This window comes from Hydractinia symbiolongicarpus, chromosome 6, assembly GCF_029227915.1.
Source record: "Hydractinia symbiolongicarpus strain clone_291-10 chromosome 6, HSymV2.1, whole genome shotgun sequence".
In the NCBI taxonomy this organism is placed as follows: domain Eukaryota; kingdom Metazoa; phylum Cnidaria; class Hydrozoa; order Anthoathecata; family Hydractiniidae; genus Hydractinia; species Hydractinia symbiolongicarpus.
In genome coordinates this window covers 30,287,694-30,303,909 of record NC_079880.1, presented here as the reverse complement: position 1 = coordinate 30,303,909, position 16,216 = coordinate 30,287,694, and the positions used below count along the sequence as shown (strand labels likewise).

Genomic DNA, 16,216 nt, shown 5'->3' with positions numbered 1-16,216 from the left:
TAAAAAAGTATTATGTATATAATAACTGTATGGATTTGCTGAAAAGAGTTGAGGAATGTTATCTCCTTTTTTGTTGCCTTCTTTTATTTTGTCTACACCTTTTGGAAATCAACCTTAACAGCCTTGACCAGGATTTGAACCTGGATTTCCTACAATGTAAGCGTCTTACGTTAGACGATCAAGGCTTTTTACCAAATCATTGGTAAAATATAACAGGAAACTAAAAAAGAATAATGACATTTTGCTGAACTCGTCGTTTTATACTAAAAATCTTAAGCAGGTCTTACACATCAGAATATTCATAAAGAACATTGCTTTTTCTACTTGTTTATCAACGTCTTAGACAAAGGCCATCACAAAAATATGATAATATAACATAGTATATAGTTTTATTTTTTCCTTTTCTTCAGCGTGATTAAATGACTTTTTTTCTGTGTTGTCATTGGTAATGTGCTGGCGTCAAATTTTTTATAAATATATATTTCTTTTTCTTTTGCTACCGAGCAACCCAAAAAAATTGTCGTAACGATAGAACAACTAATTAAATTGCCTTTACCTTATAATAATAGTATTTTTATACAAAAGAATAAAATTATTACATTATTATTTGAATATTATTTGTGGTAATACACTAAATAATATCTGAATATGCAGATCGTCCAAACACTTTCAAACAACCATTCAACTGAAACAAAAGCCAAAATAATTCAAACTGGTTTTAATTAATTTATGTCTTGATAGGAATATTTTAAAACAAGATAGCTGACCAGCTATGAAGCTGTGGAACGGAGATTCTGAAATACAACTGTTATTTCGCTTATCTGCCACGGTCAAAACGTAACCCAGGCTACTTCGTCGTTCTTAGCTTTTTTTTTTCTTTTACAGTTTGCAATATTAGCAAAGCTTTCTTGACCGACGTTCCAATTTTGAAAAGTCCTGCGAACACGGCGGATTCCTACAACAGTGACTTTAGGCGAACCGCGCCAGCACGCATATCAAGAAAGCGAAAAACCTAGGGGAATAAATTGCTGGGAATTTTAAGAACTGGGTGCTAGTTTTGCTTATGCCAGATTAGGGGCTTGCATTAACAATTATAATACATTCCCGCGTTACCTCTAGGTTGAAACGAATCATAAAATGCGTTCTGTAAAATATTAACTGTTATAGGTTTTCTGCATAATTAGTTCGCCTTATGTTTTTTTTTAAACTAGTCGTTAGCCCGTGGAAAAATCCACGGGTTCGCCCGTCGCAGCTAAGCTACCATTTTGCGTGACAGACAGACAGACGGACGGACAGACGTATACGGGCATTATAATATAGAAGTCGTTAGACCGTGGAAAAATCCACGGGGTCGCCCGTCCTTTATATATCACATTTCGTGTTTCCGTTACGGGACGCGGTAACCCTTTTGAACAGACAGAATACGGCTATTATTAAAGAGATAAATGTAAATTATTCAAAATGGTTTTTCGCTGCAAGAGTTTCACCAAGGAAAATAATTGAGCAAAAATGTAGTAAGTGAATGAGTTTAATAAAATACCAAGAAATGGGAAAGAGTGTTGTTAGAGCATTCAGATTCGAATACACGGTACCAAAAAGAAGTCCTTAACCATTGTTTTATTACTTGCCAAGGAAATCTGACTAACCAGCATAAAAACAATACATTAACATAATAATGTCCGAATATGTATTTAAATAAATGATCCCCATGTTATCTCGTATCATTTGTCTTATATTAATTTTTGTAGGAAATATGTAAGCATATCAAATTATGAACACGTACTTTAAAACAATGATAAAAGAGTTCAGTAAAACAAAACAAACAACAAACAGAACGTGATAAATTTCTATGGAGCAATTTTTGTGGACTGCAGCAAGCTGAGTAAAAAATTATAAACTGAAATGTCAATAAGAAATATCAGAACAAAATGTAAACAAACAAAAAATATAACTTTTTAAATTAGTTCAAGCAAGCATAACATTTAAGCAAGCATAACATAACAAAAAACATGATAGTTCAGTTGAATAAGTAAGTCAATCTTCCTCATCGTTTTTCCCGTCGAGTAATACCATTTCTTCTTCTTCACTAATAAAATTTTGTGATGTCACATTGTCTTGCTCTTTTTCTTTTAGGCACATCTTAATGGAGTTATCCTCTTTTAGCCTTATCTCAATTATCGAGTTATCCCGCTGATCAAACTTAACTATAACATTTGCCTTGATCATTTTTTTGGCTAGTGGAATCTTTTTGCAACACGGAATGCCAAAACACTTCTCCAACAAGCTAGGTGAACAATCTAAGACAAGTTTGCCAGTATCGCCTTCTGCAGTAAAACCAATGTTGGAGTGCTTTCGACACTGCGAGGCATCTGTCATGGTGCAACAATTATTGCATATGGTATAGTCCTTCTCAACTTCAAGGTCATTGGATTTGCATGAAGGACACTGGAATTTTTCTGAAAAACTTTTTAAATCTACACTAGTTATGATGAAATGTGAAGTACAATCTGTTACTGTTACTGCTTCGTCGTTTATTTCTAATGGATCCACAGTTCTTAGTTTGGTGAATGGGGTGGCTTTCAAGAACCGATTGTTCATATATTTTGATACCCTTAGTTCTGTTAAAATATATGTTTCCTTGTTTTTCACTTGCCCACATTGTTCATTATAAAACGTGATTGGCAGTTTTTCGCTTGTTTCGTCAATAAGAATGGCATTGCGATATGACATATTTTTTCCATTCTTGTCTGTCAGCGCCTTAGTTTCACTCAGTTCATATAGATATGCTTTTGTGTTTACGATTTCATACAGCATCGATTCATTAAGAATTGCTGGAATAGTTTTGAGAACAACTTCAGGGGTCTGCAGTTCAAAAGATGGAGCAAGCTTTTTCACAGATGAAAAATCTGTTATAATGATGTCATTAGTGTCGCTCCTTTTGTATTTTTTTATTTCACATCCAGTGAGATCTTTGTGAACTTCTGATACCAGTTTATGTTTTTCAGGGGAAAAACAAACTGTTCGTTCCATTTTGTCCTCTGTGTTTAGAAGGAAATCAAAGTATTTCCTCTTTGGATTGTTTTTAGCAGTTTTAATTGGTGATACATTCGTAACATACCCAACAATAGAATTATCTGAAAAAACAAAATCTATAAATTCTATCTATAAATTCCTGCCAAATATAAGAATACTGACACTGACATTTATATTTTTATATAAGATTAAAGTTTATGACCTAAATTATGTAGTTTGTTTTCTTAACACTTTACAAATGCTTAAACGGATCCTTTAAAATGGTAAAGAAAGATATCTTACCAAGACGTTTTTTTGGTGTTTTCTGTTCTGACGACATCTATAAATGAATAAAATAGACATAAATATATAAATATAATGTAAATGAAGTCCCTGATTTTGGAATAAATACAATAAATTTAAACAAAAAGATATTAGACATATTGTATCAAGCTACCAATGTTTGATTTGCACAGAAATTGCACAATGATCTGAGTAATATACAGGTATAATAGCAACAGACAAATTTTCAATATTGTGAAATTCATTATTTACATATACATAATCTATAAGACCACCAAGTATATGCGTTGGCTCGGTGACCAAAAGTTTGTAATTTAATTCATTCATCCTAGTAAGAACAGGTGGAAGTATGTCACAGAGTGCATTTGAATTAAAATCTCCTAACACAAAATCTGGTTTATGAAGTTCTACAAGATTTGAAACATAATCTGCAAAACGCTGTGGGTGGCAATTGTTACTTTTATAAAACAAAATTAGTGAGATAAAATGGTCACTGGTTGAAAAAAACTCGAGATATAGAGCACTTTGCAATCGCAAAATATTACATTGAAGATATTGTTTTTTAAGAAAAGCTAAGCTTTTAAATCGATCTGTATTGTTATGCAAAAATAAGTCATGCTCTAAAAAATGCTCTTGCAAGGTTGGATGAAGTGAATTATCTAACAACTGTGTCTCAGTTAGGCATACAACATCTGCATTAGTTAGTCGAATGTCGTGACTTAAGTCAAGAGCATGTTTGGACAGTGACCTAATGTTTAGCAATGCAAATTGAAAGGTGTCTGCAAGAGGTTGTATTTTGTCAATTGACAAAGCAGATTCAGTTTTTAGTCTGGTGTATTCTTCTGAAACCTTAGGATCAGCTCTGCATGCTTCTAATGTTGGTATACCCTCAATGTGAATATGGGCCAATTTTTTTACTCTGCTCAAAGCTACATAGATCTGACCGAAGTTAAAAGTTTTTTGTTTTAATAACTTGAATGAAACCACTACATTAGGTAAAGTTAAACCTTGCACTTTATGTACAGTACAACCCCATGCTAACATGATGGGAAATTGTGTTCTAGAAATTGCAGGGCTGGACACTGATGACATTGAAACTGGGATACTGGCTTGTATTCTTTTAATTGGGACTGTATGAGTTTCAAATGCATACTGGTTAGATCGCATTTTTAGTATTCCAGCTTGATGGTCATTAAATTTGACAAAAATAGTTTGGATGGTTCCATCATTGTTATATTGTATATCACGAACAAGACCAATTTGACCATTGATAAGTCGATCATCGATATCAATATTATTAGTTAGCATTATCAAAGCATTTCTCTTTATAATTAATGACTTACATAGTCCATTTGTCTGACTTACATTTCTGTCCAAAGCTTGATTGATTTTTGATATTGATACATTTTCAGGAAATTTGTCAAGGGAATTAATGACAATGTTTTCACCTTCTAATTTACTAAGTTTTGACAAATTCAGTTGGTCTTTTAAACTATTTTCTGCAAATAAATATATCGAGTCAACTGGTATGTTTTTTGCAATTCGTGAATTAAGAAGTAACAAATCTTTGTCACCTACTTCTCCAATGCGTACATTATTTAGAAGTTTTATGAAACTATCATCTCCTTGCTGTCTCATAATTTCAGATAGCTCATACAGTTTAAATGATTTCCATGGATGACAAATATTAAGAAAGTCATGTTTAAATGGAGTGAATATCTTAGCCTCTTGAACCGGAGGAAGTTGGTATAGATCACCTACAGCCAATATGGTCTTATTCGCAAATGGGTTATCAAGACTCATCTGGAATATTTCGCACAGTCTTTTGTGTATATGATATAATTTAACATTTGAAACCATGGAGATTTCATCAATTATAACAACATTAAGATGCGAATATTTGTCTCTAAATTTGCAACGAAGGTTGTCACTCAAATTGTGTAAATTCAAAGATTTTGATTTAGGAATTCCAAAAGCAGAGTTGATGGTGGTTCCATCTATGTTAATATCTGCAACACCTGTAGGTGCTACTTTTAATACCTTGCATTTTTCAGGTGTACCTAAATATAAGTTAAACAGCTTTGATAAAGATTGATAAATAGTATTTATTAGGTAAGATTTTCCTACACCTGCACCACCAGTAACGAAAACTTGAAGAGGTTCTACCCTTCTGAAAGAATTACAATTTTGCTGCTTTACTTTGTTATTTGCCCATTCATACAAAAAATCAAAAAATAAGCGCTGTTGTTGATTTAATGACCGTATATTCTGCCTTAAGGTATCATCACTTATTAAATTATTAGAACTGATAGAATTATTAGAAACTGAATTAAACAAAACTGGCTGTTGATAGACTTCCTCTAAATTCAACTGATCAGTTTGTTCAGTTACAATTGTATCTTCAATCATTACATTATTAGATGCACTCATCCTCATATATGCAGCATTTACATCATCAGAAAAAGGTTCAAAAATACTTCTATTTACAGTCACAACATCTAAGACTCCATGTTGTAACAGTTTTTCACAGTAACTATTATTAATAAGCAATTCTGTTTCTGAACGAAAGGGGAGAAACAAGAACAACAGATAATGAGCATGCCTTTCGGGGAACAAATCATTGTTTGGGATTGAATAACGCAAAATTTGTCTAACTTTCCTGCAAACTAACTTTTCCTTGCATGACATTAATGGTATAATACTGGGAAAATTACAGCCAGCTTGAGAATTCTCTGAAATATCTGCTGTAAGTATAAGAGGTTGAAAATCACATAAAAACTCATTATCAATTTTATCATTTTTGACACAATAATGAGATAAAAACATAGCAAGACACATATCATCAACAGATGCATAACGTCCTGAACAAAAGTTACTATCAGGTCTATCCATGTAACGATCGATCATATTTTTTGCATATATATCAGTGCTTTCTGAATCAAGTTCATTTAACAATGCCTTTGGTTTGCATAATCTGATTCGTTCTGTTGGAATATTAGTATTAACAAAAATTGTTCTTGGAAAGCATTTTCGTAACCAAAGTTCTGGTAAACTAAACACTACAGCCTCTTGCAAGGACATTTGTCTTGATGTGGCATAAGCAGATGCCAATTTGTACATAGCTTCCCTGGTACGCAGTTTCATTGATTGTATCTCCTTACTTGCTTGAATAAGAGCCTGAGATGATTCAGACTCTGATTTCGAAAAGTATGAACACATATATGATACCGCTTTATAGTAATTGAACACTGGTTGTATGTCCATATTAGCCTGCCAAGCTTTTAAAATATAAGGGTTATAGTTGTTAATGAAGCAAGAATCTGGAGGACGCTTTAAGTGTATTTCATAATCTGTTGAACTTGAAATTGACAAAGCGTGATAGTAATCTTTTTCTACTATATTTAATTCATTAAGGATGTCACTTATACTTATGGAATCACCGTTGTAACCTTGCTTGCTGGGATCTAAATACTCATTTATATACGTCTTTACCCTGCTTAATATATTATTTCGCTCTGTCAAATCATTAAATTGTTCCTCAGTTGTTTTTTTACTTGAAATTGGACATGCTACAATAGTCCTTTGAGTAAAAAACCTGCCAAAATTATACCTACATGGTGTGTTTTTGTATTTGCGACAAGATTTTGAATGTTTGTGAGTCTGGTATTTTTTCACTAAATTGTATAACTCATTCTTTTCTCGTGGTAGGTAAGCATGGGTTGTAAAGTCTAAAAAATTAATGTAGTTAGAAATATTGCTCTCTGTCAGTGTAGGCGCATCTTTAACCCAAATGAAGGAATGAGTATGTTGAGTTCCACGAAATTGAAATTCCACACGTATAGCATAATATAAAATTTCCCCTAAAAGATTTGTTCTCAATAGTACATTTCGAAAAAGTAGTTCAACTCTATATTGAAGATGCCTTGCAACTAATACAGGGTTTTTGTTAAGTATTTCGCATCTTTCAAAGTAAGTCAAGTTGCTTATAGCTTCCTCAGAAAGGGGATTCATATCAAGTTTAGAAATGATGCTGACAAGCTCGTCCCATTGTAAATCGGCACAAGACAAAGTGAGAAAAAATGTGGGACAACCAAGTTGTCGAATTATGGCCAAGACTTCAAGTTGAAATCTTTTCCAATAGGCAGGTGTACCTTTTATCTGATTCATGAAAACAAAAGCTTTGTTTGTTGAAACTAGTGATTGTATAGTTTCAGAATATCCTTGTTGTAACATACCTGCCGTTACATTGGCAGAACTCTTGCGCATTGCAATGGAAATCTGATTGTTAAAACTTAGTTGTTGCAAAACGAATTGAACAAAGAAAATGTAATCTGATGAAGATGCAAATGTTTGCTTATAGTGTAATAACCTCTGGTTAAAATACTTTACTGGTGAAAGTTTTACATCTCTTTCTACTTTATATCCGAATTCACCCAAACTAAAAAGAATAGGGAAGGAAAGCTCTTCACAATATTGATCATTTAAAATACTTGTTGGCACTTGTCCTTCACCAGGTGCAATCTCAAATATTTCAGTTGTAAGATGTTCTGGAATAATACACATTTCCCCTGCTTGTTGGCGAAAAGAATCCAACGGATTAGAATCAGTCTCTAAATTATCATTGACAGTACTACTATCTAATTCAATGCATATTTCTTCATCAACATGTAAATTAAGCAATTCTTCAGAAATATTTGCTACATTGATATGTACATCACTATACAATTTGTTGTTTAATTTCAAATAAGTTAAAGCCTCTCCAACTTTCGCAGGCGAAACAGGCTCATAATAGACATGGCCATTAAATTGCAATTTTTTTTTCAATTTAACTAAGAGTATACCAGAAGAATCAATATTCCTAGGAAGTGAATTGCAGGTGTTGTCAACGTCAACAGGAATATTACAAATAGCACCTTTAACTTTTGGCATTTGACCCTTTGACATTATTGCAATTTTCTTGAATAAAATTCTCTTCGATATAAGCACTGCCTCTAACTTATTTAAGCATTTAAGTTCATTCGGAATATCATTGACATATAATTTATTAGCCATCGCTTGACAAGGAACTTTACCGTTTTTAACCTTTTGTTTACATGTATTACAAATATACAATAAGCCATTTTCTATTTGAATATTCTTATATATTTTGTTACCTATTTCACTGCATTTTAAAGGATCAAACACTACAACAGATTTTTTATACAAACATCGCCCACATATAACACATACATAACTTGGTCCTTCAAATATTTGTTGCCGAAAACCCTTAATGCTAGTGTCAACAGTGTCTAATAAAAATGATAAATTTTTACAATTTGTAGCTGAGTTAGATTTGTTGTCAAACTTTTTCTTTGGACTAGAAACAACTTTTAAAAAAGGGGCTTTATGGCCTTCAAGTATAACAGCTTTATCAGCTTCTGTCACATTCTCTACAGAAATCGAGATAAACTAAATATCATATTGTGTAGGGTTTATGGAATTATTATGGTATACCTTTGATATATATTTTGCGACTTCAAACAAATTAATAAACTTTAACACAACAGCAGTACCATCTGGGCATGGTCTACCATTAGCATCTCTTGAATGAGAATCAATAATGTAATAATGACGATTGCATTTTAAAATTGACACTGCAACACCATTGATAATAAATATAATTCTTGTTTTATTGTTTAAATTTGACCTTAAATTAGAAATCAACTCATTAATAGAAGTAGCACTTGAAGTCACAAAAAAACCAAAACAGTTATGGTCAAAATTTACATCCATATTTACACCTTCAAGTGAAACAGTTCTAGGTAGTTCAGTGCATGTTAAAAATTGAGTTGTATTTTGCAGTTTGTACAAATTATCACCCTTTTCAAGAACACAATTGATGTCATTTTTTGTCCATCGCGAGACATGCTTAAAAAGTGAAAAGAGAGATGCATATAATGATATGCAGGTACATTGGATTCCTCTTGTATAGCTAAATTTTTCGTGACCCTGATGAAATGAACCCTTCGTACATTTAATAATTGTGTAAGTTAGGCCAGAATCTACTTCAACGCTTGTACCACATTCTGACATTTCTAACATAAAGAACGCTGGAAAAGTTGAATAATGTTGGAAGGACAAGTGTACAGTCAATTGTCAGTAAAATGAAATAAAATAAATTTATTATATACCTTTTTACAATCAAAGTTTTACTTTACTACTTCCAACCAGTTTGCAACCAGTACTGCGCGGCATCGTGGTACAGCATTTGAGGATTGAGGAGGAGTATTCGAGCACATGGACGCTGATTGGCCGGTTTTATGGCAAAATCATTTGATTGGGGAAAAGTAGCAGGTACCATGTGAGTTTTCGCGTGATTATGCAGTTTTTACCCGAAGATAACGTGATATTTCACGTGATTTTTTTAACTTTACTAACCGCCTCGGAGACACGCGTAACTTCACTTAAATCCCAGAAGATCAAGATTTTGTTCGAGCTTTCAGCCGAAACTAGAAGCTGTGTGTTCCACAGCTAAATAGCTGTATTTGCGCATCATTGTTATTCGTCCACAAGTCTTTAATGACGTGCATGAAAGAATAATACAAGAATACCATTAAAAGTAAAATATGACTATATTCTTCTTGACCATTCTTATTTGTGGTTCCAACTTACTAACATTACATAGTTTGTTGCACCTAATAAAGTTTCAAATAACAATTTCACTTGACAAGAATGGCCCAGGTAGAATATGACAAATGCCTAAAAGAATTTTTCAGAAAAAAAATGGTCTTCTTTATTGATAACAACAAATATGATTTTTTTAAGTTATCCTACGTTTAAGTTATCCTAAATTTAAAGCAAATTGTTGAAGATTTTATTTAAGTTTTCTTTTCTTAACTGTGCGAATCCAATCTTGACAAAAAATATCATACGTCACATCAATGAAAATGTTTTTAATAAATAGACCACTTTCGAAACGTCGACGTGCAATTAAGAACTTTTGTTTCGACTATATTCTAGCTAGCAGCTAGCTATGGAAAAAAATTAAAAAAACTACCTATAGCGATAATTATATTTTAAAAATCAAGTTACGCCTCCAATGAGAAAAAAGTTTAAGTTGTTTGCCATTTTCTGTATTGAAAAAAGGAAGTAAACAGAAGGAATTTAATAAGGCTTTGACCATGGGCATTATAAATATTTCGCATTTTCTAAAAAAATAATTAGTCTCACGGCATGAAAATTTAGTATATATGTTATTTCCACTAGTATCGTAACTTTTCTTTTCAAAATATTTCAAAATAAAGTTATTTCACTTTTATTCATGGTCAAAGCCTTCACAATTCATAACAGTTTATTTCAATTTTTCAATTCTTAATAAGAGCCTTGTAATAAACGAAAGATTTATTTAAACAATGATTAGCCGAAACTGTACATACTATATTATATTCACTATATTCGTTTCGTACTGTATCTCAATGAAATTCGTCTCGCTTGAGCTAGCCATACAGAAAGTTTTGCACCTAGCTACATTCAATTTCAAATTGAATTTGTTACTCCAGCCACATAAGTAGCTAGCCAAAAGACTTTTAAAGGTTAAATCACTATCACTTTTGCCATTTTTTACATAAAAGGCGTTGAGGTTTTACCCTTCTTTAGCTATAGCTAGCTATTAGGCTCCCCAACTTATATAAAGATTAGCTCTCTAGCTAACCAGCTATACAAATTTACGTGGATGTGGCTCAAGTTCTAAACAATACTCAAATATAAATACTAATGATACATATACTTGGCTAAAAACTAACCTTGTTGACTTTAATTTCTTAACTTAACTCGTTCTTTTTTATCATCCGCACAAAACCCTAACATACTTTAAGACAAATTCATGACCAATACCGGGTGATCACACTCCCTTAAATTAAATTATTTAAAACGCCCTAGAAAAAACCGCGTCTGTTAAACAGTATATAATTATAACTGGGTAGGCATGTCGTTTAGGCATTCTAAATCACGCAGCATTGTTATTGATAAGGGAAAAGTCGTCCAAAGTTCACCGTTTACAGTTGACGGCGAAAAATTCCATCCATTCATTCATTCCAATTAGGTTTTTAGGCAGACCAATAAACTCATCCTTGTCTGATTCTGCTGCAATACAAGAATTTCTAAATGATGCCAAAGACAAACTTATAGCTATAGACAGATCCTTTCATAAAGGGGTCCATAAGGTTTGGTTTTTACACCATCTGTTAATTCCCAGAATCCGCTGGCCATTATTAATTTATGAAGTTTCTCTATCTACTATCACAAAACTAGAGCAAAGATTTTCTGTTTTCATTAGGAAATGGTTAAAACTGCATCATTCAATTTCCAACATTTCCTTATATTCCTTGACATCGCTTTGTCCTTTTCCCCTGAAAAGTCTTGCATCTGTTCTCAAATCTGCCAAAATCAGTGGACATCTGTTACTAAGAGATTCTGTCTACCCTTGTGTGTCTAAGTGCGTTCCAGATTTAAAGGCTGGAAATTGGAAAGTTATTGAGGCAGTTCTTTCGGCGGATAGCCAGCTCAATTTCAAAAGGACTTTAGGTTTGCATCAGACTGGTCGAGCTGGCTTAGGGCTCGTAGACCACAAAAATATACCACCAAAAGGCAATCATGCTTACCGAAAGCTTGTTTCCCATATCATTGAAGAAAACGAAGAAGATATCTACCATGCCAGAGCTGTACAGTTGCATTTGCAAGGCAATTGACAAAGTGGTGCTCTTATGTGAATAATGATTTATCATGGAGAACGGGCAACACCCTACGACACACTTCCCTCTCCAACCAATCTTGTGAGATAGGGAATTGAGAAAGACAAAAGCTGCATTCTGTGCCAGAAACCATACTCAAATGTCTCTCACATATTGGGTGCCTGTAGGTCCTCCCTTACGCAGGGTAGATGCACACCGCCATGATTCGGTTTTAATTGTTTTGGTTAAGGCATTAAAAGAGTTTTTGGTATCATATGAACATCTTAAGGTTTCCAAGTGCAACAAAATTAATTTCATTCCGGCCGGTCAATCACCATCTAGGAAGAGGAATACAAAGTGTCCAGGCCTTCTTCACCTTGCTTCCGATTGGAAAATACTGTCAGATTTAGATTCCCTTTCAGTTGTTCCACCATACATTGCAATAACACAACTACGCCCAGACGTGTTATTAATATCGAGTTCTTCCAAAACTGTAATTATGTTAGAACTGACTTGTCCATGTGAAGAGAACACGGAATATTGGCACGAACGAAAGCTTAACAAATATTCTTCACTTTGTTATGCTATGAAAAACAATGGATGGATCCTGTATTTCTTTTCCATTGAGGTGGGCACAAGGGCTTTCTGTTCAGATTTTTTTCGCCTAAAGGGAAACCCTAACAAGCCTTTACGTTCCCTATTAAAATCCCTAACTTTTATCTCCATGAGTGCTTCTTTTTACATCTGGATATCTCGAAATTCTACCACTTGGGTTGAGCCTGAAAAGGCCCCAATCATTCCTAAAGTTTCTTCTGTTACAAATATTGCATGTAAGAAACCAAAAACACCTGAAAAATCTTCCGCTAGTCGCACAAAATCTTGTAAAATCAAAAATGAAGAAAAACGTGCTACAAGGTCTTTTAAAACAACAGTCGCATTCCCATCTAACACTGATTTTAGGAATAGAGGTTTAAAAAACTTGAGAAACACATGTTATGCAAACTCAATTTTACAATGTTTTTATAACCTTCCAAATGTTAAAGAAGTTATTTCTGTCAGCAAAACAACCTCAAAGTTAGGCGAAGCATTTGTAGGTGTTCTTCAAAGTTCGGCTGTTTCTAGAAGTCCAGTTGACCCTTCCCATTTTTTGCGTGCTATGAAACATCATATCGAAGAAAAGTGCGTTGAATATCTTTGCTCAGCATGACGTCCCCGAGGTTCTTGAATATCTCCTACCTGGTCTGTCATTGGACTTTCCATTTTTTGGAAGTCATTTTAGTATTGGCATCAAGACATCGACCACTTGCAATTCATGTCATATTACCAGCTCCTCAGAAGTTATAGCACAATGCATTCAACTTTCTCTGCACCCTATGTTACAATCTTATTTAGATGATTTCTTTGAAAGCCAGGAGTTGTCAGACACTAATGCCTACTTCTGCCATGTTTGTAACGCTCATCAAACTGCTCTAGTTGAAAAAGAAGTAGTTTCGTGCGGTTCCTATCTCATTTTACAGCTAAAACGTTTTGCCAGTGCCAACGGCGTTGTGTCAAAAATTGCCTTTCGTATTACTGCTTACCCTGGTACCATTTCCATACCATTTACCGCAGATATAGAAGTGAAATTTCGTAAACATTTTCAATTAAGGGCGATTATCAACCATTGCGGCAATTTAAATAATGGTCACTACACAACCATAGCCTTCGACCAAATGGTTTACAGATGAATACATTGCAACGATAGAGCAGTAATTTTCTGTGATGACAGCCTTATTAACAGTCGCGAGTCATATGTTTTCTTTTTAGAAGAGCTGAGGTAAGACCAGAATGAGTCAGCAAGGGGGCTTGACTACACTCATTCTTGTCTTTGGAGAGTGACGACTCCACTTGTTACCCCAGTCAAAAATAAAAACAAAATCAAATAATAATTAAGTTAGCAGGGGGTTTGATCACACATGATCTTGTCTTTGGAGAGTAACGACTCCAGTCATTACCTGGGTTAAAAGCAAAAAATAGCACAGTTGAGCAGAAAGTGGTCAAAATTTACTTTAGGAAGATAGGGATGTCTAGCTTCTGCTCATGAACGTCCGCGGACCTCTTCGAGGTGACCCAACTAGGCATCCAGGGTACTTAGGTTCAGAAATATGGGTCGAAACCTACCTGCCCTTGGTTAAAGTTCTGTTCATCTTTTCAAAGAGGCATTTTCTCTAGAGGAGTACAACCTCTAGCTTATTTCCACAGACCTAACAGGTTGAGTTTCATCATTGCAGTGGCTAGCTACCTCTTTCTGAATTATTTTCTTATTCGGTATATAGTGACTTATGATACTAAAAGCGAATCAAATTTTGTTGATTACAGAATACACGACCACGAAGAAGCTGACGCAGCACTTGTATGTAATGCTATGGATGTTGCAGAACAATCTCCTTTCACCAGTTGTATTGTTTACTCTCCGGATACTGACGTGTGTCTACTGCCAATTTAGTACTATGAGATGTTACCAATGAATACCATTTTTAGAACAGGGCGAGGGTCTACTCTACGTGATATTGATATTCGTAGTTGCTTTGAAGCCCTCGGTGCAGTACACGCGAAAGCTATTCTTGGTTTTTGTACTTTCACAGGGTGCAGGGTGTAACCGAACTGGGCCTTTCAACAAAAAATCGAAGTCTGCTTAGCTGAAGATTTTTTTACAGGGGGATAATGAGGTTGCTCTGGCATTATCAACACTTGGAAGTACTGTCGAAGTTCCCAATCTGGAAGAACTGGAAAGCTTAGAACGTTTCGTGGTTTCAATGTATAAGGGGGATAAATGTCCTGCAGATGTGGTATCAGTATCTCAATTGCGTTGACATTTATTCTCCAAATTCCAGTGTCATGCTAATAGTTGCCACAAACATTAGCTGCATTGACGTACAAAATATTCAAGTATCACTTCATTTTAATGGTTTTACAAAGAACCCATATCCTTATTCAACAACTTCCAAATTCAGTCAATTATGGTTGGGAAACAGGTGAGGTCGGTATCGTATCCCCCATAATGACTCATGAACTTTCTGCACCGTTGGCACTCATCGAGTTAAGTTCTTGTAATTGCAAAACAAGTTGCATATCCAACCGATGTAAATGCCGTAAAAATGGTTTTTCGTGCACTGGCATGTGTAAATGTACGACGTGCCAAAACAGTGGTGGTGCAAGCGATGAATCCGAGTCAGATGAATATAGTTCTAGTGGTGATGAGTGACTGAAACATTTTAAAAGCGTTGTTTAAGTTATTTTGTCATTATTTAAAGAAAGAAAGTAAACAACTAAAAACGCGCTTTAGTCTGTAAATTACTGGTCTGCAGATTATCTCTTAAAGTGATTTGATCAGTAAATTTCGATCAAAGAGAAAGAAATTAGGGTGACCCAATACAATTCCAAAATTCAACAAAAAAAACTTCGCTATGGAGCTGGTTATAGTCATTTTCTGCTGGCTCAGTAAATTACAGGTCTGTAATTTGTAAGTTTGAATAGTAATATCTTTCGAACGTAACGTTTTGAAGACATAGTTCTTACATTTTTTTTGATCAGCTTGATCTCCTCTTTCTAACCATATATAATATGACATATAAATGTGAAATTATTTTTTTGCTGATTGTGAAAGTGATGACGTCATCTAATTTGTTCCACGGGACAAACATTTTTGCCACCCATTTTTTTTTAGTAATTTGGGAAAATCACTTTTAACACACATGTGCACACGAAATGACATTGTGGCCCTCACTATACTGAAAATCTTATATATTATATATTTATCACATTAACTTTTTCAGTTCAATCAGAACTACTTTCAGAAAAGCAAAAAAAATTTCCTGATCAGGTAATGTCTCAAGTTCTGCATCAGGAAATCATTTCCTGATATATATAATATATATAGCAATTTCCTGATGAAGAAATAATTTCCCTCTTCCTTACTTGACCTAATGCCGGATACCATTCTTGCCTCTTCTTTTTTTTAACGTTTTATAATAAATGCATCTGGTCCATGGTATATTGCGCTGTAAATTAGTGTTTATCACTCTCGGACTTTCAATTGAATATTAACATAGCCCCGGGTTAACCCAAGCCATGTGAGGGAAATTGGGGAGATGGCGTACTGTGTGGGCCGTTGGATGTTGCAGGGAATTGTCTGGCAGAGTGCTGACCCTAAT

At 34.2% G+C, this 16,216-nt stretch overlaps 2 protein-coding genes across 2 annotated transcripts; both read right to left on the bottom strand.

Annotated features, from left to right (window-relative positions):
* Positions 1-917: 917 nt before the first annotated feature.
* On the bottom strand, positions 918-10,065 carry LOC130647979 (uncharacterized). Its single transcript, XM_057453994.1, has 3 exons — positions 9,486-10,065; positions 3,316-3,352; positions 918-3,134 (listed from the first exon to the last, which is right to left on the bottom strand). The coding sequence occupies exons 2-3, from the start codon at positions 3,350-3,352 to the stop codon at positions 2,035-2,037; spliced, it is 1,137 nt and encodes a 378-aa protein (XP_057309977.1). The 5' UTR covers positions 9,486-10,065; the 3' UTR covers positions 918-2,034.
* Positions 3,466-9,655, bottom strand: LOC130648256 (uncharacterized). Its single transcript, XM_057454295.1, has 3 exons — positions 9,523-9,655; positions 8,809-9,389; positions 3,466-8,763 (listed from the first exon to the last, which is right to left on the bottom strand). Exons 1-3 carry the CDS (start codon positions 9,653-9,655, stop codon positions 3,466-3,468), a joined length of 6,012 nt encoding a protein of 2,003 aa, XP_057310278.1.
* Positions 10,066-16,216: the final 6,151 nt, after the last annotated feature.